Here is a 23,578-nt window from a genome sequence, read left to right on the forward strand (position 1 = left end):
GGAGCTGACTAATTATCCGAATTCTAAAAACACCACAGTTGTTTTATTGTGTTAGACATTTTTTTTTTTCTTTTTTGTGGAGAAACTATATTTACTTGGCAACCAGCTAGAATCATCCTTTACCCTAAGAGCAAGTAATGAATTTCATTTCTTAAATACTTAAAACAGTATCCTTATAGTCTGAAAGAACACACTGCATTACGGTTGGGAAATTATTTTAGAAGATCCTTATAGTGTACAAAACACCCTGGATTGCCAAAACTTTTGCAGTTCCCAGACAAGTGCAACAAGTAAGCCTAAAATCAGCTGTAAACACGCCCAAAGTAATCTGCTTGCTTGGCACCCACGGGTAGCAATCAGTGCAGAAGAACAGAGAGCATAACAACTTGAGACACAACTGCAAGCGCCTGGGGACAGCAGGTGCTACAAGTCAAGTTAGGGAATTATCTCCATGATCGGCAAACCTTTGAAATAATAAATGCATGATTAGTACTCAGTCAGTAAAGGTTCCAATCAGAGGACATTAAAATAAAGACCAGTCATCATCAGGAAGGATAACAATTTCTAAAACTGCTTCATTAGATGACAGTAAAATATGGCCTGTGGTATTTAGTTCAGTTATTTTTCTTCGCCTTCACTCTGAAAACCTGAGCTGGAGGCTACACTAATCTAAGGAGAGGGGAGGTATGCTAGTCCCACTGGGGGTAAAACAACTTGAAGAAGGACACAGGAACTAATGGGAATGCTGACAGTTCCCTGAGGACTAAGTTCTAGCTCACTGAAGGGGAGTCCATGTTATAATTCAGGATTTTGTCTAGGAAGAATGAAGCAGTATACTGAATATCAGACAAGGCAACCCCAAAGTTATGAAAGAAATTTAAACACTTTGAATCATAGTGTCATAGAATATTCCAGATTGAAAGGGACATACGAGAATCATCAAGTCCAACTCCTGACCCCACAGAGGACTGCCAAATACTAAAAACATCTGGGAAACTGTAGTCCAAACACTACTAAAACTCCGGCAGCTCGGGGCTGTGCCCACTACCCTGAGCAGCCTGTTCCATGCCCACTGCCCTCTGGTGCAGCTCCATGCCATTCCCTCGGGCGCTGTCACTGTCACACAGAGCAGAGCTCAGAGCTGCCCCTCTGCTCCCTGTGAGGAGTTGCAGCCACCATCAGGCCTCCCCTCAGCTCCTCTGCTCTGGGCTGAGCACACACAGGGACTTCAGCTGCCTCCCTCCAGACCCTTCACCATCTTTGTAGTCATCCTTTGAACACTCTAATAGTTTTATGTCCATCATATGTTATAGCCCCAAAAATTAACACAGTGCTTGAGCTGAGACTGCACCAATGCACGGTATGATTTGTTTTCAATCCTTTTGTACTTAAAGCATTTGCCCAAAAGCTATGTACCTTTTGCTGAAGTCATTTGAAGATTTACACATGGCGAAGAGGGTAAAATCAGCTCTGAGCACTGAGACAAAGTTAACTGATTCACCCTAAGATGTCCTTAAACCACCAATAGGAGCTGACTGAAGCCTTGAAAATACTGTATGCTATTATGTATAAATATATATATACATTGTAAAGAATATATATTTACCATATGTATACTATATAGCATATATGCTACTATAGAGTATATATACCCACTTCTCTAGCTGGCTTCAAGGGTGCAATGCCTAGATTTCAATATTTCACAATTAAAATCAAAACCAAAATCAGACTTCCGCACTGACAAGTTACACATGTAACTGTCATCTTCCTTGTCCCCTTCTCTTCAACCTGTCTACAGGCGCACACAAGCATCAAATTACATTTCATAAGGTTTCAACTGAAATCTCATGATAAAATCAACTAAAACTTTGCTCTCCATTTAGAAAAATAGCAAAGAGATAAAGACATTATAAAGCATGTATTCTGTTGTTCTTTGGCTTTGCTAATTGTGCAATTCAGTGCATTCCATACTCTTCCCTTTGCTTTAACATCTATGAAGTAGAAGGAACATTTATAACATACCAATCTGACTGAAGTGCAGTAAAGCAAAAGGCATCACTGAAGTGGTATTCAAACTCACCACACACAGATTGAAAATTATAATTCCACAGTGCAATTCGAAATAAAGAGGAACTAATTAAAGACTATTAAAAAGATTTAATTTCTAGGAAAGTAGGATGTGTCTGAACGTATTTTGGTATCATAATTACTTTTTTACATACAACATTGACCAGGCAGTCTTGCTCCTGTGGTACGTGTGCCCACTTAGAGAAGTGGAAAACCCCTTTTAAGAGAGCATCCAATTCAACACAGCTAGAAAACTTCATCTGCAGCAGGAAAAAAACCTCATCATCTGCTTGGTCTTAAGGCTTTATTTAAAATTACTGAAGCACTGATTCCATTAAAGTCATGGAGAACTCTGTCACGGCTGTATCTCTCCTCTTTTACTTAAAACCAGAATAAGGCTGACCAACTCAAAAAGATGTGATTTTGACAAAAATAAGAAAAAAAAAATCTTAATGAACATCAAGATCTGCTAATGAGGGTTTGATGTATGCAATTGTGTGTGCATGTGACAGGAAATCATTTCAGGTGCACATATTTTTTCTTGGCTTGATATATCATCTCTATGCTCATTTGCCAAAGCTGAGGAAGACAGCAACTACAGAGAGAAACAATCCAAAAGAGATGACTATATATAGGTGTCCATATGTCATCCAACAGCCAAGGCTGCCATCATAGTCAAAGAGAGCCAGGCAATTCAGTCAGTGAAGCTTAGAGTGATTTAGCTCCAAGCTAGAGCAATTATCTGGGTTTCAATTCAGTTGTTTGCACATAAGGTAATGGTACACTGGAAAGACCCCTGGGTATGTGAGGCACCTTTGCAGGACTAACAGACACGAAACAAGACATGCGTCCATCTGAGGTGGTACAGGAACCACGCAGGGTGCCTCTATTGGCAACAAACACTTATATTACTTTTTGTCTTCCTAATATTTTTTTTCTTAGTTGAAATGCTCTGACTGATAAATGTGTTAGTGTGTTCATATCTTCTTTACCACTACTAAACATTCATTATTACTCCCATCATATCTATTTTGCATGTAAACTGTGGATTTTGTGTTGCTTGAAACATTGCTGTTAGTAAAATATACTTCAAAGCCTAGAAGGACAGAGGGCTGATGGTATCTGCTTTGTCAAAACAGGAGTGCATGGTCTCCTGAGATCCCATATGATAACTCCAGTTGAATCTCATCTCCATCTTAAACTAGATGCTTTACCAGTCTGGATGAATTATTATTTTAGGGTTAGATGTGTAAATCTTAGGCTAATGTGTGTCCTTTTTGTAGCCATCCTACATCTGTAAACTGGAGATAGTTTTGTGAGTGTCTACCTACCTTTCAGTAGTATAAAACCACTAACAATAACATTCAAGACCAACCTTCTACACACTTTAAAGCTCTAACTCAATTCCTACCAACATCTCAATGGAACATTATCAACAAGTTGCCTGTTGCTATAAAAAGAAATGGATGGGGAATAGAAAAAAATGGATGAAGTAACTGTAAAATCAGTAAATGACTTAAATAAAAGAAAGTATTTGTAGGGGAATTTTGATGCAGCAGCCATTATGCTACAGTGTTAAATCCTTACACTACTCTGAGACTGTTATGATTGTTATTTTATTCTAGTTCACTTCACCTTCCCACAAGCAGTTCCAGAAGTTCTTCAACATGTACATAACAGATAATATTGTACAGACGTTCACACCAGTATCCAGTTTTGTGCACTTTCCCATACACAGCCATTAGTGACATTTGCTGATGGTATCAGTTAATTTCTAAGCATGTCACAAGCACAGACTTTATTTTCTACTTATTTGCAGCTTCTCATTTGATACAAGTGAAATATTAAAGGTCCTGATTCTGCCAAAATCAATTGAAATCAGTAGAAATTTTGCCTGGGGATGTTGAGCAGGCTCAGACACTCAGCTATTAATAGTAGTAATTCAAAATGAATTAAAAAGCCTTTTTCCAATTCACCTTAATCCAGAGAAAAGAAAGTATGCGGTTCTTTCACAGACAATTGCCTCATGCACTTGAATGACTTATATTTAAGCTTATTAAATACACCCTCAATGACTGGAAAGTAAATTGGCATAAAATGGAGCTAAAGAAATGAGTCGCTCAAATATCAAGTTATTGAAAGATTCAGTAAGAAATTTCATTAATATTTCTTGCTTCCTTGGCTAAATTGCATAAGAGAGGGGGAGGGAAATGTGACTGTGCTTTGTGAGTTACACTGTATTTTCTGTCTGCTTGTGGTGATTTAATCACTGCAACTACTTTTCAGTAGAACCCCATAGACTAATGAACAATCCATATGGAAGTCTTCATTATCAATTTTTCTAATTTCAAGCTAAAATTTATAACAATGCAGATGAGAAATTACTGAGTCTGAACTGAAGAACAAAGAGATAATACTTGCAGATCTTTAAAAAGTGGACAGAGAAAGAGGAAGCAAGAGATTGGCCCTAATATGCTCAACTTCTGAAACATTTGCCAAAGGTAAAAGACAGCTAGATAAAAGGTCTTTCTCAGCATGAATGGGATCTAGGCCAAGACCCTTAAGCAGCAGGCTAGTTGGGATGGGCTGGAGAAAGAGGTCCATCCAAATTCCTTCTATTGCAGCTCTGCTGCTTTTGGAAAGAGCTGAGACCTTGATGGAGCCAGATTGTAGGAAACTGCCTAGTCCTCCCGAAAAGAGGATCAGAATTTGGGTGATAGTTGCCAGAATTCCTTACTGTTATATAAATGAAGGAAAATATGTGACAAGGAATCACCTTGCATCTTCTGCCTGAACCTAGGAATACTTAATTTTATTTTTTTTAATTGGATATCAGCTTAACAGATCAAGTTAATGTTTTTATTTATTAATGTTTTTTATTCAACAGTATTAGGCAATTAGTTATTGACACTAGCAAGGAGGAAAAAACCTTAGACTTAAACACAACAAAAAAAGAACAGACACTTCCTGTGTTACTATTAATTTGTGTAATGTTCTTGCAATTAATTAAAGATCATATTTGTATGCTCTTAGTCCAGTTAATTCTGTTTATTAATATGATACACCAAACACATAAGAATGGAGGGAGTCACATTTATATTTACTGGCCTATACATTTAAACAGATGGTTTTGTTAGGAATTCTAGAGTTCTGTGGGTTGTATGCTTGAAGATCATTTCACAAAAGAAAAAAGCACTGCTAAAAGTGTCTGGGAACAGTAAACCACTGCAACTTTTCTTTATGGAGAAGACAAAGAAGCCATTGATGCCCTCTCTCTTCCCTGCTTGTAATGTGTTGGTACAGCTGATATAGTGGGGTACATCAGACCACTATGACCATCCAGTCCAATCACCAGTCCACCACCACAGTCTACAGTGAACCATGTCCATCTGTGCCACATCTACACATTTCTTGAAAACAAGTCATGGTGAATCTATGCCTTCACTGGGAAACATGTTTCAATGCCTGACGACACTTTCAGTTGCTTTTCATAATATTCAACTTGAGCCTCCACTGCTGCAACTTGGGGACATTGCCTCTTGTTCTATCACTAGTTACACAGAAACAGAGGCTTACTGCCCGCCTCACCTCCTTCCAGGGAGCTGTAGCAAGTGATAAATTGTGGATTACAGTGATTAAAAGAGAATGATACAGCCGCAACAGTCACCTTCAGCAAGGCAACACTGAGTGCATGTCAGACTAAGATACATTTAGTGGCCAGAACATCTAGAGAAGCACCTTGTGCAATTTGTTTTATATTGAGGACCCATCCACTTCTCCGGAGAAATCTTCATTCAATATAAAGGGGTCACAGAAATCAGCTCTCATGGGGGACTTCAACCACTCTGATATTTTCTGGTAAAACAACACAGCATACACACACCAGAAGATATGGGAAAAGCGCTGAAGATAACTTTTTGATCAAAGAATCACTGAATTATTAAGGCTGGAAAAGACCTCTAAGGTGATGCAGTCCAACTGTCCACTCACCACCAATGCTTCCCACTTAGTCATTTTCTTTAGTACCACATCTACATATTTCTTGAATGCCTCCATGGATGGTGACTCCACCACTTCCACAGGCAGCCTGTTTCAGTTCCAGCATTACAAAAGACCAAAACTCTAATGACTATCTAAGCACTCACATGCCATCAGAACATATCACTTTTTATAAAACTTGTCTGTGTTCCAACCTCTAAGACTGTATAAAATACCAGTGAGGGAAATACAAATGAATGTTGTTCAAAGTGGTCATGGGTTCTTCCCCAAGCTTCCAAATACAGCTGGCTTCATATCCCTTTGCAAATAAGCCCTGCTGAACTCACATGTGCTAGCCGGTCAAATCTGGCAAAGAGTTCATTCAGCATTCGGACCAGTTCCTGGGCTGACAGAGTTGTGGAGAGGTTTGTGAATCCTTTAACATCTGCAAAAAGAATGCTGGGGAAAAAAAAAAGAAAAAAAGAGAGAGAGAGAGAGAGAGAGAGAGAGAAAAGAGATATTATTATTGCAGTACTTTTGTATGTGCCTTGCACGTTATATGATAAAGAGATGACTGGCAGAGGTACATTTTGAGAACAGTAATTTACAAGTGAACAACTCTTTTAAATTCATGATATTTTTGCTCTAGACTTTTGGAGATTCCGGAGTATCAAACAAAAATACTGAAGGGATTAAGGAACAATCACCAAGCATGAAAGAGAGTTATAAAATTTGGGGATTTCATATCATTCAGGAAGGTACTGTTAAGTCAAGTCCAAATAAGCACTGTTGTCTCCAATTATTCGTGAGAAGATTGTGGCATAGTAAACCCATAATATAAAGGCGGTTTAATAGTATAGACTTAATACCCAACTGTCTGTTAATAGCTGCCTGTTCATTATGGATGAGTTTATATGATAGTCTTTTAGGGATTTGTTTATTTATTTATTTATTCATTTATTTTTAACAGTGTGTTTGATTTCAAGTATTTCTTTCTCCTAGTGCGATCTTCAGGTTTTGCTCAGCTATATGCCATACAGGACTCAAATCCTAAGACAAAAGGTAGATTCATAGCAGACTTCACGCTCTTCAGACTACAGTTAGCTTTATTGTATCTAACTGTAGGGAGCTGATTGAAATGTCTCAGTTAGAAGTGCAGTATACTCTTTTGAAGATATAAATCATAATTTGAGTAATTCCTTGTTCTTTCACTTGATTTTATAGGAAGCACAGTGTGACCGTACATTAAAAATAGGTACAACAAAATTGATTCTTAAAGTTTCTGTGGTATTTCAGTCAACAATCTATTTATGAACGGACATACTTCAGCAGACACTGACTTTTCTAGAAGTGCAGCTTTGGCTGTTAACAATTCTACGAAATTTTGTAAATACAAAAGAAACATATACTTGCAAAATGTCTGTGGTGAGTGAGGTATCATTCAGCAAAGGTATGTAATATCTTAGTACTTAGCTGAAGAAAACAATAAGCAAAATATAGGCTACTTTAAAAAAAGTAGGAATTAAAAAAACAACAAAAACATGTATCATGCTGATATAGACTGGAACTAACCCTTATGAGCATCACTGGCACTTGAAAGTCAATTAGTAACTGATGTTACAATTTGAGCAGTTGAAGCTCTTTCACCTATATTAAATGAGATCACAATTCGACAGTGCCCAGGAACCACTATTTTAACTAATAATAAGCATAAGAATTATCAGGTGGACAATAAAATATGGCAGATAATAATTCAAGTCATCTTCAGATGTTGGGCTGGTAACAGTTTGAATGAGGATTAAGTAAAAAGCTGATTTAATCAAAGGCTATGTATGAGCTACTGCAAAACCACAGAAAATACTCAATTTACTATTCCATAGTAGTTCAATATTGTGTTTATTGAACTGTTCAGAGAAAGTGTTATATTTAGATTTTAACAAAAGGCAAAGTTCATGTTTTTCTATCAAATCATGTTCAAGGTTGCTTATTTTTAATCTGTTTCTGTGGTAGCTATAAGTGCTCAGGTTCTAAACAATTGTGCAGTATTTTTTTAACTTATGAATGGATAAGTCAACAGAATGGAAATTCTCAAACAAGACATACATAGCAGCAGTCAAGTTGTTAAAAAGAGTCTCCTTCACCCACCTGACATTCTCATAGCGATGAATGTAGATCTTATGAAACTGGTGTTGCAAATGTTCATCTTCTACATTGGTCATATCATTTATCATTTCCAGAACTACAAACCGTGGCAAGACAGAGAGCACCAGCCGTTCCTAAAGCAAAGAGGAAACACAAGTGTTAGACTCTTAGGTATCAACTGAATTGATACTTCAGAGGAAATGACTGAGCTGTGTTAATGGAGCAGCTGGGAAACCGAAAATTTAAAAAGCATTTCTCCCCTTTAAAAATTTGCAGTAATTCACATTACCAACCTGATTCTAGAACAAGAACTCCTCTCTCTTCCCTTTCCCAATAATTCTTCCCTTGAACGTTTTAATTTTATCCACTGGCTATTTAAATATTTATTTTAGTTATTACAACCATTACAAGCTTCTCAACAAACATCTTACAGATACACCAATCAATTCATTTTAGGCAGTGGCAGCTTGATTAACAGAAACAGGCTAAAGGAATTTGTTGAATTCTGCAGCAAGTAAGATCAGATTATCACTGTTATTTATTTACCAGAGCACCCAGACAGAGTGTTTAGCATTCATAAACTTTTGGTATGATTACTAAAAAAGCTGGAGATCAAGCTGTAGCAAGATATATGCTGTGGGACCTGACAAATGTTCACATAGTGAAAAGAACTGCATTTACACAAATCTTAATTCTATTGTCAGAGCTGAAAGACAGGGATAACATAAACTAACACCCACATTAAAAATGCCTTATGAGACAGATTTAGTAGATCTATGTTAATTGGATTACAGTGATTAAAAGAGAATGATACAGCCGCAACAGTCACCTCCAACAATGCAGCACTGAGTGCATGTCAGACTAAGACACATTTAGTGGCCAGAACATCTAGAGAGGCACCTTGTGCAATTTGTTTTATATTGAGGACCCTTCCACTTCTCCGGAGAAATCTTTATTCAATATAAAGGGGTCACAGACATCAGCTCTCATGGGGGACTTCAACCACTCTGATATTTTCTGGTAAAACAACACAGCCAGGCATACACAGACCAAAAGATTTGGGAAAAGCGCTGAAGATAACATTTTGATCAAAGAATCACTGAATTATTAAGGCTGTAAAAGACCTCTAAGGTGATGCAGTCCAACTGTCCACTCACCACCAACGCTGCCCACTTAACTAACCATGTTCTTTAGTACCACATCTACATATTTCTTGAATGCCTCCATGGACGGTGACTCCACCACTTTCATGAGCAGCTTGTTTGAGTTCCTGACCACTCTTTCAGAGAAGTTTTTCCTAATATCTAACCTGAAGGTTCTCTGCTTCCACTTGAGGACATTCCCTCTTGCTCTATTGCTAGTTGCATGGAAGCAGAGGCTGACTGTCCACCTCACCCTAACCCCTTTCCACGGAGCTGTAGAGAGTGATAAGGTCTCCCCTGAGCCTTCTCTTCTCCATACTAAGCAATCCCAGTTCCCTCAGCCATTCCTCATAAGACTTGTACCCCAGTCCCCTCTCCAGCTTTGTTACCCTTCTCTGGACATGCTCCAAGGCCTTGATGTCTTTTTTGTAGTGAGGGGTATAAAACGTCACTCATTAACCAAGGTGTGGCCTCAGCAGAGCTGAGTACAGGGAGATCATCACTGGAAATGTTGTTTCTGACAGAATCCAGGATGCCATTGGCCTTCTTGACCACCTAGGCACATGTGTTTAGCTGACAAACATGTCCAGATCCTATTCCTCTGATTACTCTTTTCAGCCACTCTGCCCTAAGCCTGCGGTGTTGCCTGGGGTTGCTGTGGCCCAAGTACAGAACAGAGAATGTGGGGTGCAGCCTTGGATGTAGCAATCATGAGATACTAAAGTTCATGATCCTACCTGGGAAAAAAAAAAAAAAAAAAAAGCCTGTAAGTTAACACTGGACTTCAGAATAGCCAACTAGCACCTGTTCAAGGACCTACTTGGAGTTATCCCATTGGTTACAGCACTGGAAAGTAAAGGCACAAGAGAATGAGTAGACATTCAAGCATCATTTCTTTGAAACTTGATATTGGTGTATTGTGAAGAGTAAGAAATCAGGAAAAATGGCAGGAGATCTACCTAGATAAGCATGGAGCTCATGGAAAAACTCAAATGGAAGAAGAGTCTACAAAATGTGGTTTATTATTAATACATTTATAGAGTATATCAGTGTATATTAGTGCACATGTACATTTATTGTTAGTGTTTATACATACAAAAATGCTGTGCTCCAGCCACTATCATGATATAAATACTAACCATAGCTAGGCAGGGGCAGGAAAGCCTTCAGAACACTACTGAGTTAATTCATCAGAGCATTACATCATCCCCTGAGAGATTTCTCATTGTCCCTGTTTCAGTGGCTCACCAGTTTGAAAGTTCTGGCAAATTTTGAAAGTATTCCACCCAAATCTGCTTGTCTGCAATTAAGATGATCTCTTTTTATTCCTCTAAGGTGGTCACAGATAGCCTTTGATTGCCTTCTTCCCTGCAACAAGTTTTCTATGATAAAATACTTTTATTGTATTTCTTGCCCTCAGTCTTTCTTATCTAGATTAACTAGATTTGTCCAGTACTGGAATATATCACTCTAAATCACTCTGGGGCAAAGCTAGCAGTTTCTCACTCAAGTGGCTCCAGATTATTAACCATCTTTTTCTTTACGAGACTGCAAGGAGTGGAATCTTACTGAACAGAATGATAGTTTTGCAAGCTTCTTACCACCAAATTTCAGATGACATTTTGGGCAATAGAATATTAAAAAAAAAAACAACAAAAAACCAAAACAACAACAACAAAAAAAAAAACAAAAAAACCCAACAGAAAATAGAAAATTTAATGTGAATTTTCAAATCAGGCACATATGGAAACAGTTAAGAGGTGGAAAACACCAGTAAATTAAGATCTCCCAGGGAATGCCCTTGAGGAAAATACAGTGCACTGTGAATCTCTTCTTTCCTTGCAGTATATTGCTGTTACTATAGAGAAAGTATTTGTATGGTGCCAAGCCATATGGGGGACAGATGTGGTTTCCAGAACAGCTCTTCCCTTTCATATGTAATAAGAAGAAGAGTGCTACTTCTATTAACCCTTTCTCCATCCCAATCAACTCATTCACCATGTTTTGTAAGTTTGGGAACTGAGATCAGCAATTTTAAAATATCTTTACTGAAAGTATGAATATGAAATAAACAAAATAATTCCATACAAACATTTAATCAGAAATGTTTGATTCCTAGCAATCACCTTATAAGTTGTAAGGTATTTAAGAAATTCATTCATTAGATTGCAGTGTTGCTGATCTAATCTCAGACTCTTAAACTGTGATGGAATAAATATTTCATTATCACAATTATCAAGAAATTCTTAACTGGAAGGAGCTATAGAGTAGGACAAAATTTCATTTCCATAGGAGTCCAGGTACAGGAAATCTGATCACTATTATAAAGCCAAAGTACCACAATCATGATAAGGTGATGTGTTTTGTTTGTAACAATTTCTAGACAAGTATGATACTGCATGATACAAGTATGATACAATATGATACAATATATGCATGATACAAGTATGATACAATATGATATGATACTGTATGATACAAGTGAAAATGCACTTCACAGACACTGCAGTGTTTTGTCATCCTAAATCTCACAAAAAAGTGTTTTTTTCATTCTGAGCTTTCAGTCTCTCCTATCACAGAGATGGTATCTTCTCATTTAGCTGGGCACTATTCAGCTAAACTGACTTCAGTTTCTTGTCCCCATGATTGTCCTAGCAGACTTTCATCTAAGGATGAAAACTGGGCCACTTCTGCAAATACCAGCCCAGCATCCAGGAATCCTGGCTTCAGTTTCTCCCAGTGTTACCAGTTTTCTTGTGGAAATTCAAATGCTTTATGCCAGAGAAACCAAAGCAGGATTAGATGCCATAAATGAAATGTATCATGAGATGAAATGGATGAGAAAAAATTAAGGAACCTCTCCCCAGCAGTTTTAGGATGTGGAATAGTCTCTAATCTTTATCTTCCACAATGAAAATCATGTAGAATTTCCACTTTGTAGTTTTAGTAGTTAGTAAAAAAGTCCTTAGCCACAGTGAAAGTGCAGTGCGGATAAACACCTTCATTTGTCTGGATGGCAGCCCCAGCTGAGGCAAATCGTATGTTTACTTAAGAAGGCAAAGTACACACTGCTAATAGCTTCTGCTGAAGCAGAAGTGCATAACGTGTCACTCAGAGGCAGCAGCTTTCTCCTGGGCAACTGTCTGCATAGCGTGCTAACACACCAGATGAGAGAATGAGGACTCTTCAAGTCTTCAATCTACCTTTTCCAAAAAACTTGACAGAACCAGGGCTGATTTCAGGGAGGAGGAAAAAATGTGATGAGTGGTAGTGAGCAAACATGCAGTGAGCTCACCATTTATTACACAGAATCACAGAATCACAGAATGACCCGGGTTGGAAGGGACCTCAAGGATCATGTAGTTCCAACCCCCCTGCCCGGCAGGGCCACCAAACATACACATTTACTAGATCAGGTTGCCCAGGGCCCTGTCCAACCTGGTCTTGAACACCTCCAAGGATGGGGCATCCACAACCTCCCTGGGAAGACTGTTCCAGGACCTAACCACTCTCCTAGTTATTGTGGCGAGCTCCCTTTTTTACTGGGAAAAAGCACAACTCCGACCCTCAATTTCTGCATATGCCTGTACAGATTGGCTAATTTTAGCACAGCTGCATTGTTTATACTTTTTCTGTCTTTCACATCTGGGAATTCTGCTATCTTCCCCTCTACTTCTGATGTGTAAAATCTGTATGTGTTCCCTGTGACAGCAAAAAGCACACCAATCACCCAGGTCTTTCCCACTCCTGCAAGGCTATGTTTTCACAGAGATGTCTGGCCGTTGGTTAGTTCCACACCCTGGCAAATATCCCATGTTCTCTTCAGATGGTGTGTTGGGAGTGGCTGATGATTAATCTTCTAAGAAGCAGAGATGTTTCTGATTTTTTGTAACCATCAGCTTCATATAACAGAAAGTGCTTATGCTATAAATTATCTTATTCCTTCACTATTATGATACATTGCCCAATATGGCTATCTAATAAAACTACTCTTTGAATAAATCTGATAAGTCTTCCAGGGAGCCACATGATTAAGGTATTCATTGAGTTCCTCTGTATATACTTTAATAATAGCACAAAATATTGCCAGTGTAGAAAGAAATATGTTATTTGCTACCTTATTCTTGTAGGAAGACAAATAAGAATACAAATTCAAAAAGAAAAGAAGATTAAAGTAAGAAAGCAAACAGAAAATGTGGTTATTATTGAACTGCTCATGAAATCTGTACTTAACAGAATATTAAAAAAGGCAATTTCTTCACAGATGTGGGGCTGAAAATGAGGAACAAGTTTCTCTTTACATCACAAAAAGATTATATTCCTTGTTTCCATTCACTTAAAATTGTTATCAATCTATAGCTCCATAAAATTTATTTAAAGTAAAGGAGAGTTCATTTGACACGTGTTCTCTAAGCCAAGAAAAATAAGTCCAGCACATTTGATACTTTAACCTTCACGCAACTCATTAAGGTAAGTTAAATGGTTTTGGCTGCACATAAGATCTGGCAGTGACCCATAAAAACAGAGGTTAATTAGTATGCCTCTGCTTCTGTCCTTCTCTATTAATACTGCATCATATGAAGAGCTCTTGTCAGTATGTCAATTGAAGGCATACATACACCTCATGTCACTGCTCTGTACTGCTCTGCCACGCTGGAAAAATACTGAAAGAATAATAGCACTTATAATAATATGTAAGTGGTTCTGTGCACGTGTGTGAATTTATATATAAATCTTTATGAAGCAGTCCAGCTTCTTGGGTATTGAAACATTGAAAAGAGTAAATTCTTCCCTCTTCAGGCCTCAAAGATCCTTTGCTGCTCTAAGCTGCTATTACACAACACTGTACTGACACAATGATGAGGATAATGAATCAGCTTCCTTCCAAAAATCTCTCTATTACCCAAGTCTGTCAAGTCACCATCTCCTTCACATAATGATCTTTGTGATATAGCTCCTCTTCAGATTAGCTAAATTTGCACATACTGAGATCGAAAACAGTACAATTGTGTGGAGGTTATATATAAAAAAAACAAAAAACAAAAACACACAAAACAAACCAACAGATAAAAACCCTAAAAATGATCGTGGACCACAGAGAAGAAAACTACCAAAAAAATTGACTTCTCTGTATCAAACTACTTGCATGATTTCAAAGTCCTCACATTTCTAGTCTAGTCCAACATCTCCTAGAAAACATCTTCAGGGGGAAGGAAATAAATAAATAAATAAATATATAAATCTCTGATTCAGAGAAAGACATAATAAGGAAGTGTCAGGAACTCTAGGATGAAGAGAACCACATTATTCACCACTGCTGAAAGCTTCCTAGTCGAGCAGTTGGGTAAGTGGAGAAAACTGAGAGGTGAGTAGAAGTAGAGGTAAGTGGTTTGAAAAGGCACCGGCATTTATTTGTTCAAGAGAAAAGACATATTACACAGTGTTGAAAAAGGAATGTTATAAAATAACTAGTGACCTGTAACCCTACTAACCACTCATGGCAGTAGTCAACTCCAGTACCTAAGATGAAGTGGGCAGAATTCAGAATAAATAAATAAAACAAAAAAACAAACAACTACAACAAAAAAAAAACCAACATTTAACCTAAAAAGTAGGCAAGCAAAAGAGACATACTGACAGAAACCATTAAATAGAACAAATGCTAGAATTCACATCTGCAAACAGCTGAATATGGTTGACTACAGAGTAGATGTGCCTAAACTTCCACTGTAATAGTCATTCACTGTTGAAAACCTTCCCTGTGGTCTGTGTACAGTGATACCTGTGTCCGTTGTCAGGAAGTAGGTACCCTGATTTCAACCACACAAATGAAGCCAGGCACATCCACAGCAAAGTGGAACAGGTTCCTGATGGGCAAACAGCTACTGTGGGAACAAGTTTTTATATGTCAGTTAGTCATTAAAGGTCTTATGTCTTGAGAATAGAAACTGAAATGGAGAACTTTTCACTGCAACTGTCATGGTTTTGTAATTTTGCTGTCAGTATTCCACATCATAACATCATGTAAAGCATGGATAATTTTACCAGTCGTGCAGCTCACAGAAGACTACATATCCCAGAGAACATCATGGTCGGGGATAAGTCACGGGACAAGGACACTATATAATCTCACTTTGGGGCTGGACTCGCTCTCTTGAATCCTCGGAGCCAGGGGGGAGCGTGTGGGAGCCTTCCAGCCATTTTGCCTAGAGCTACAGTAGGCCTCTAGGTTTTGGGATTCACTCTCTCTCCTATTTTGCTTGATTCGTTAGCCTTAATTTCAATTATATTGTATTATATTGTGTTATCTTGTATTTTGATATAGTATTTAGTAAATAAGTGTGCCTCCTAAGATCGTTGCTGCTGTTTTCTTTTCTTTTTCCTTTTTGGGCCAGCAGCCCTGTGGGCCAGCTGCCCCCTTATCGCAGGCGCAGGTAGATTTTTGGTTAACCTGTGATAGCTGATAAAATGGAACAAAATACCAACAAGAACTAAAAATCAATAGGCAATTTAGGGCTGGCAGGAGGTTGCTGAGAGAAAAATCAAATTCCTTGATATTTCACTGCAAAATGTGGGTGGATATCTGCCCTGCAAAGTCTGTTGTCTGAATTATTTCCTTGTACCAGCTCCCCCTAAACAGAACAAGGTAAAGGTCAAAATTATGTCTATGCTGTGATTTTCTTTTGTTTCTCAACTTCTTTATCAGTGTCTTCACTGAGGTGTGAAAAGTATCCCTTGACTGTTAGTTCTGTTTAGGTTTTGTTCTTCCTCTTCTACACATACTTTCAGATGAGTGAACCCACAAATATCTTGCGAGCAGACATGTTTGACTTATATTTGTCTATTCCCAAGAGTGTTCAGTAAAACTGAGTGGATATACACACAAAATATTAAACATGGCAGTTATCCCACACTTCGCACATTGATTTTAACGAAATATTTTTCTTGAACTTTTAAGCAGAACAATGTTTGTTATTAATACCATGGAATCTTCATTGTCTTAAGCACTGAGTATAATAGCATGAAAAAAGGGCTGTTCAGAGCAATGTTTTTAGCTTTCTGGAACATGAGCCTTTGTTACATTTAAGAAAAGCAGATAAAAATTGTATTCTTTTCTACTGAAAAGTGACACTGTTCACAGTAAATGTAATTATTGTAAATGCCACTCTAGAAAATACGAGTTAGCACCTTTCATTATGATGAACAATTGTAAAGAGATTTTTTTTTAAATTCATAATACACAATGGACAGTTCTATTTGCAGTCATTTCTCCTGAGTGTTATCAAGACAATAGCAAGTAATTAAAAATATGGGAGGAACTGCAGGATATAATATGTTCAGACTCGTGGGGTTATGAGGTTGCCTATTAGCTTTTGCTACTTACTGCTGTAATATGTGATATCACAGAATCAGAATATAAAATATCTTGAGTTGGAAGGGACCCAGAAGAATTGTTGAGTCCAAATCCTGACTCCCCACATGACTACTCAAAATTCACACCATATTTCTAAGAGTGTTGTCCAAATGCTTCTTGATCTTGGGCATCTCCGTGCCATGACCACTGCCTGGAGAAGCCTATTCCTGTGCCTGTTTAGTTGTCCATCACAGTAATGGTCAGCTTTGACTTTAACTGGGCTTTGACTGCATGTAATGTCTCCCAGTGATGGTGAACAGCATCTCTTCAGACCTTCCATATATTTTGACCTCACTTCCACTTTCTTTTTTTGCTTAAGGTCTAGAAGAAGGACCATGCTCAGTCAAGCAGCCTGTCTGCCTCACCTGTTGGTGATGGGTGATCTCCAAAGTCTTCAAAAACAGTTTCCTAGAGAGCATTTCCAACTAGTTCCCCGAACAGCCTGAAATCTGCTTTTAGTTTCTGTAAAAGTTTTGGTGTCAGTTTTCTTTCTATCATTAAAGATTTTAAAATCGTCTACTTCATGTTTACTATGACCAAGACAGCCATGAATCACCACTTCGCCCACAAGACCATCTCTGTTTATAGGCAATAAATCCAGGAGAGCATCTTTCCTAATGGTTTAGTATCTGTATCAGGAACTTATCAAGGTGTTTCAGGAATCTCCTGTTTCTAATTTCCTGTTTATACCAGCTGTGTGGTATTCACCCTTAACATCTGGCAAGTTGAAGTCATCGTAAGGACAAAGGCAGCCTATCTAGAGGTATCTCTTAATTACTTAAAGAATAATTTGTCCTGGCCAGATAGCATGGAGTAGACTCACACAACAACACCCACTTTATTTGTCTCTAAATCCTTACCCAGAGGCTGTCATCTGTGTCAATGAGCATCATACAGACCTCCACTACATACAGCACCACCTGCCCACCTCATCTGCCCTGACTGTCCCTTCTGAAGAGCCTAGAGCTGCCCATTGTACTACACCAGTCTTAGGACTCTGCCTGCCAGGTTTCACTTAAGTCAATTGAGCCAAGTCTTCTAGATCCTCTTGCTCATTTCTAATGCTGTGTGTCTTAGTGTAGAAACATTTCAAATGTGTGTCATTGTACAATGTTACATGTACCTCATGGAGAAGACTGAAGAATTTCATACAGACCCTCCAATTTTGGTATGTCATCACATAGCTTATCATTGGCAAGTCTGGTTTTATCCCTTTCTCCATTCATATGTAGTTTGAAGCTCTATTGATAAGCTCTTCTATATGAGCTCTATAACTTTCTTTTGAATTCAGGCAGTTCCCATCCATTCTGAGCCAAAGGGAAATATTTCAAGGTACTATTGTTCCTTTTGTTTGGATTGTGAGTGGTTGAAAGAAACAAGTACTTGAAGCCACATTACAAAATCCTTGAAAGACTTGATGATTAACAATCAGTTGCCAAGTGTCAGAGAGGGTAACTTTCCCATCAGCCAGTTTGCTGTGTAGGAAAATTGCAGTCTTAATGCCTTCTTGCCCTGTGCAACCTGAGCCATGTAAGACTGATTATAATACTGCCAGTTTGCATTTTCATGTTCTCCCAGTGTCATTTTGGCCTCTTAAAAACTTAGCTTATCTTATAGCATGTAAGGAAGTGGTGGGACAACATTTCCCATTAAGGATATTTCTTTTGGCATGGTACCTGTTACTTATGCTGTATTTCTTAGTTGAAAAATGGCATTCCTCCATAAAGCACTTAGAAAAAATATTTATAAAATTATTTTTAAAAATAATACAATCTTGGATATTGAAATTAAGGGCAGCCATTGTTTACTCTGTATGGCACAATAGATCATCTCACCATAAGGTCACACAAGCAGCAATATTTTGTATGTGAGTGGATGGAAGCATGTGTATGGAGTTAATATTTGCAGAAAACAAGTCTGCACTCCTTAACCTCAGCAGCCACTTGTTAGAATCACTTGGCTATCACAAAATGATCTCCTGGCACTGGTTTGTCATCTGCTGTCTTTTAACTTAAGCAATAGAAAGTGCAGGTCTCAAACACAGTATGCCTACACATGATGTTTAACAAAACTAAATCCTCTAAATCCTAGCATGCAGTCTACCTAAACAAAGGACATGTTATAATTTTATTCCAGTGTGAAGACCAACCATGTGACAAAGATACTGTGAAAAGCAAGAGTTACAAATCAATAAGTCTTACTGAGCTATCTCGTTGAGGTAAACATTTATGCTTATTAGCAATACTGTTCAGCTCTAGAGTAATCCATCATAGGTATCTGTACATTACAGCGTGAAATTTGGTGTTTTGCAATTGTTTTTTCCAAATCCTTTGATGTTTTACATTTCCCTCATTTATTCGGAAATTTGACAAATACCTCAACAAAAAGTATTGTACTGTCTTCTAGCATATTGGCTTCCATAAATTTCTGATAGTTTAGCAAGCAAGGACAGAGCCATACCTTAAGAACAGAAGACAGAGACATATACAGCATAGCAATTTCATAATGACATAACCATAAATATTCCTTGCTTTACTAGAAAAAAAAAAAAAAAAAGAAAAAAAAAAAAAAAAAAAAAAGAATAAAGTAGAGTAAAACTGAGTCAATTTGTAAATTTTGTACTGAAAATTGGCCTCATCTGACTTTAACGTCTGTATTTCCATGCCACAGCACGCTTTCACTTTTCTAGGACTGCTCTGAATCTGCTGTTGTTGAATCATCATGAAATTGTCGTGCACTATTTCTACTTTCTATTTATATATACATATATATATACACGCACACATATATACATATATATATTCCATTTTGTTACTTTATTTGCCATTTCAGAAATAACTAGACCACTTCAACAACATACTTATTTCTCAACAGTTATTGCAGCATGGAAAATGTCTGACTGCAAGCTCACATACCATCAATTATTTTCAGCTTTGTGTGACAAAAACATTGCAGAACAATGATATTGAAAATTGCTGGGAAGTTATTATCTATTTTTGGTAAAACAAGCAATCCACCTTGTGAGAGACAAAGCTTCAAACTTAACCAGCACAAGCTAGATAAACTTCCCCTGGGATGTCTCAGAAGGTGGAGTAATGGTCAATTTATCAAAATCAAATATCATTAATTAAAAACTTTTATTTTACCTTAAAAGATCTTAGCACTGACTTCAGCAACATGGCTCTGGTTAGCTTAGAATTCATAATTCTAAGCCATTCATTAATGGTCAGATAATTTAAAACTTTTATCTGAATTTCAGAGTCCCTGTTAACTGCAATGTTTGTAATGATTTTTGAAAGACTCCCCCTCAACTCATCTCAGGGTATTAAGGAATGTTAGCATAAAGTTCTGATCCTGAACAAGAAAGAAAATTAAACTTAAAACAGGTAAATCTATTTAGAGCTTAGAAAAGGTTCTAGCCTCATGAGTCTGGAGCCTGGAGCTCTTTATTGAAGCAGAGATTACTGCAATGCAGACCAGCTGGAAGTAGTAGTTTGTCACTGTAGGGAGCATAAACTGTTTCATTCCCCTCACTCATTTCATCTTTGCTTCTTTGGTTCACATCTGTGAGGTAATCAGCATGGCTCATGAACCACAGTAGCTGGGGTAATGGCTTTTTTGATTCCTATTTTGATTTTTGTTTATAATAAACCTCTCTCTTTAGCAAGGAATGGAGAACGTGGAAGTAAGAGGCAACCAAATAGTAATCAGTGTGCAATTAGTCATATTTATTATTGATCAGCACAGCATTAATTGTTTTATAGAAGAAAAAGAGTTTAGGAAAGTTCCTATAGCACTGGTCAATCCAAAAGCCCTCTACTAGCAATGGGAAACAGTTTTAGTCCCCATCAGTATCTTCCAGGGAAAATTCCCATGCACAAACCAGTGACACTTCAGAGCTTTTTCCTCTGAGTATAAAGGGCAGTTCAGGGTCTAATTCTCATCTCCCTAATGTTGGCTGTAAATCTCATTTCTCTATTTCAGTTCAAGTGACTATTTCAGGTTTACGAGGAGTGAGAGAGAAGTTGGAGGATGATTTTTACCTTGAGTTTACCTTGAAATTCTACACGCGAACTAGATCTGTGGGTTATGCTCTGAGAATCAGAAACAAACAGAAGCAAATTTCTCAAGTGTGGACAAGCAGAATGTGAAAGAAAAGCACCTAAAATCTGACATGTGAAATGTTTTTTTTTTTTTACTAAAAGTGGATGTAAGCAGATGGAGCACTTCGAGACAAGAAGATGCAGAGAATGCTGTGGTGTTTTTTCAAGTATCTTCTGAAACATAAATGCGAGAAAAGAATAAATTTCTATGGAGATCAGGTGTTTTTTTGTTTTTTTTTTGTTTGTTTTTTTTTAGAGGAAGGCCCTATTATGTAAGAAATTATAGAGAACTGTAAACCCATTCTGAGCATCTCAGATTCAACAGGCTAAGCTTCCTGTAAAAAGAAAGCTGACTAAACAGCTTGCAGTGAATTTTTAATAATAAGGTTGTCTACCAACTGAAAATACAGTCCCAGTTATTGTGATCACAGTTTTTACTTATGTAGAATTGAAAAACTAGTTTTGCAATGACAGAGATGGCATGTGATCTCTAAACTTCTGATTACTATTTTTTCAGACTAAATCTAAACTTTATCCTTATACCAGTTTAGACAGATTTTCATATTCTTAGTAAAAGTATCAAATGAGATGACTTTATAGTATTTAACCCTCTTAAAGCTTCATTTCCAATCCCAGCCCAATCTCTTCTTACTTTAAAGGTTGCAAAGTACTGAATGTTGATTAAAATTTAGATCTGTAAGAGCTTGATAATACCTACACAACATGTAAGCTTCTTTAAAAAGCAAACAAATACAGAATTCGTCAGCCTGCCCAGAGTTTCTTTAAGCTTTAGAAAACAGAGGCTGTTGCAGAGCAAAGCATGAAAAAATCATCTGAATGTAGAGGTAGAATGGAAACAAATGCTCAGACAGAACATTTTTCTAGTGGAGAGGAGATTAAGACAAGATTACTGTTGTTCCACAGATAACAGACAGAAGAGGCTAAATAGGCCAGCAGATGACTGTTCTGAAGACTAAGGATTGTATTCTCCTTCTACAAATCGAAGAGCCACACTGGAAAAATAGGAAGTAAGCTCATTCTCTGAAACCAACCCTCTGCTCAAGTAGTAAAATGGTCCTTTCAGGTGGTTGAATTCAAATCCTTTGTAGAAATCAAATGAAATAATAACCAAACTCATTCAACTTTCAAAACAAAATTTGAGGTTGTGGAATGCTACGTGAGATCTATACACCTGGAATGCAAGTGACCTGTAAGTCAGTGTTATGATTTGCAGAGAGGAGATGTTTGCTAGAGTGCTCCCCTATGAGTCAGTTCTCCTTAGATCATTTAATGAAGAAGAGACTTCTTATTCACCACAAATTTGACAAAACTGAGTATTATAACTGTAGATCCCTTACTTTACCCCAGCCCAAGAGGAAGCATCTGCAGAAGCTTGGTGGGTAAAGCTTGATGACAGTCTGGACTTTCTTGCTTGAGTATATATTACTTCTCAGGTCTTAAATACTGGGTGATTTCTTTCTGATTCAAGTGTTCATCCACATCAGTGGCTTAGCACAGCAGTAGTAGTGTGCTTTGCTGGTGAGCTCTCTATGCACCAAATTGGGAGTTTTCTTTCTCATGAAATATACAGAACCTACTGCAGTGGGAACAAGAACAAACACCTCAGAGAGGATGAAAGTGAGCATCACACAGATCTAGATATATTTCACCTGTCAACTCAAACAACTGCAAGGAAAATTCTTCTTTCATAAGACACCATCAGGTGCTCAAAATCGAACAGAAACTGTACAAATAAAATGTTTCAGAGAGGTTTAATGCTTTGTTTGTTTGTTTGTTATTGTTCTGAAACACTAATCCAATCCACAGATCATTCATTTTAGGAGGATGTGGTTTATTAACTTATCTTTAATGAAGCATCCCAATCTCATTTCACCATTTCTTGATCCTGAAAGTCTTCTTTAGTCTCATTGTGTTTAGAGGGATGTTGGAGAGTAAAACTGAAGAGATCACATGGGAGAAATCTCTTAACCATCAGTAAAATAACTTTTCTATGAGTAGCATTCCAGTAACATTGAGATCATCTTACAAAAACCCCTTCTATTAGGGATGTGCTGGACTGATTTTTAGAATGATTTGTCAAAATAACTTCTGTGATGTTCTTTTAGTAGTTTTAAGCCTCCATTTCCATCTTTAGTTAGAGGAAATTTTAAGTCAAAATATTAATTTCCTCGCATAGTAATTGCTTTCTGATACGTATAACTTGATGTATGTACCCATGGTGCAGGAAAAGGCAGACTGACTGTTCTCTGAGATATTCTTCATAATTAAATGATAATATTTAAAGGTTTAAAATGCTAGACAAATTTCAAGCAAAGATGAATTGCCTGGGAAAGAGCAGGTAAGGACACAAGAGATGATTATAAATTCAGTTATTCATAGAGACATCATTTCAGTGTATTCGTGGATTTAATATGTCATTTGTGTGAAATCGGGGATTTTGCTTTGAAGAGAAATAGAAGTAGAAATGAAAATGAAATGCAGTACAGGTTCTTGCCCTTCACTGACGGAAATTTCATAGCATTTTGACAATGCAGAAATTGTTATTTATATACTTATAATAAGTTAATTAGTAATACATAATTTCTTTACTTATAACTTTAACTTACATATTTATATACACTTTTCTTTTTCACTGCCTAGGTATAAGGAAAGCAGAATTACCTGCTGTGCCTTTACAATAACATCAAGGTAAAAAGGAAGACGATGTAACT

General features: G+C 37.4%; 1 protein-coding gene across 2 annotated transcripts in view; it reads right to left on the reverse strand.

Annotated features, from left to right (window-relative positions):
• Positions 1 to 23,578, reverse strand: part of ADCY8 (adenylate cyclase 8) — a 113,186-nt gene that overhangs the window by 57,741 nt on the left and 31,867 nt on the right. For both annotated transcript variants that reach the window (XM_015856337.2, XM_015856336.2), the window contains exons 3-4: positions 8,191 to 8,321; positions 6,393 to 6,504 (exon numbers count right to left, since the gene is read on the reverse strand). In XM_015856337.2, coding sequence (XP_015711823.1) covers positions 6,393 to 6,504; positions 8,191 to 8,321 — 243 coding nt within the window. The remainder of the gene's footprint in view (positions 1 to 6,392; positions 6,505 to 8,190; positions 8,322 to 23,578) is intronic.

The sequence above is a fragment of the Coturnix japonica genome, chromosome 2, assembly GCF_001577835.2.
Source record: "Coturnix japonica isolate 7356 chromosome 2, Coturnix japonica 2.1, whole genome shotgun sequence".
Lineage (NCBI taxonomy): Eukaryota > Metazoa > Chordata > Aves > Galliformes > Phasianidae > Coturnix > Coturnix japonica.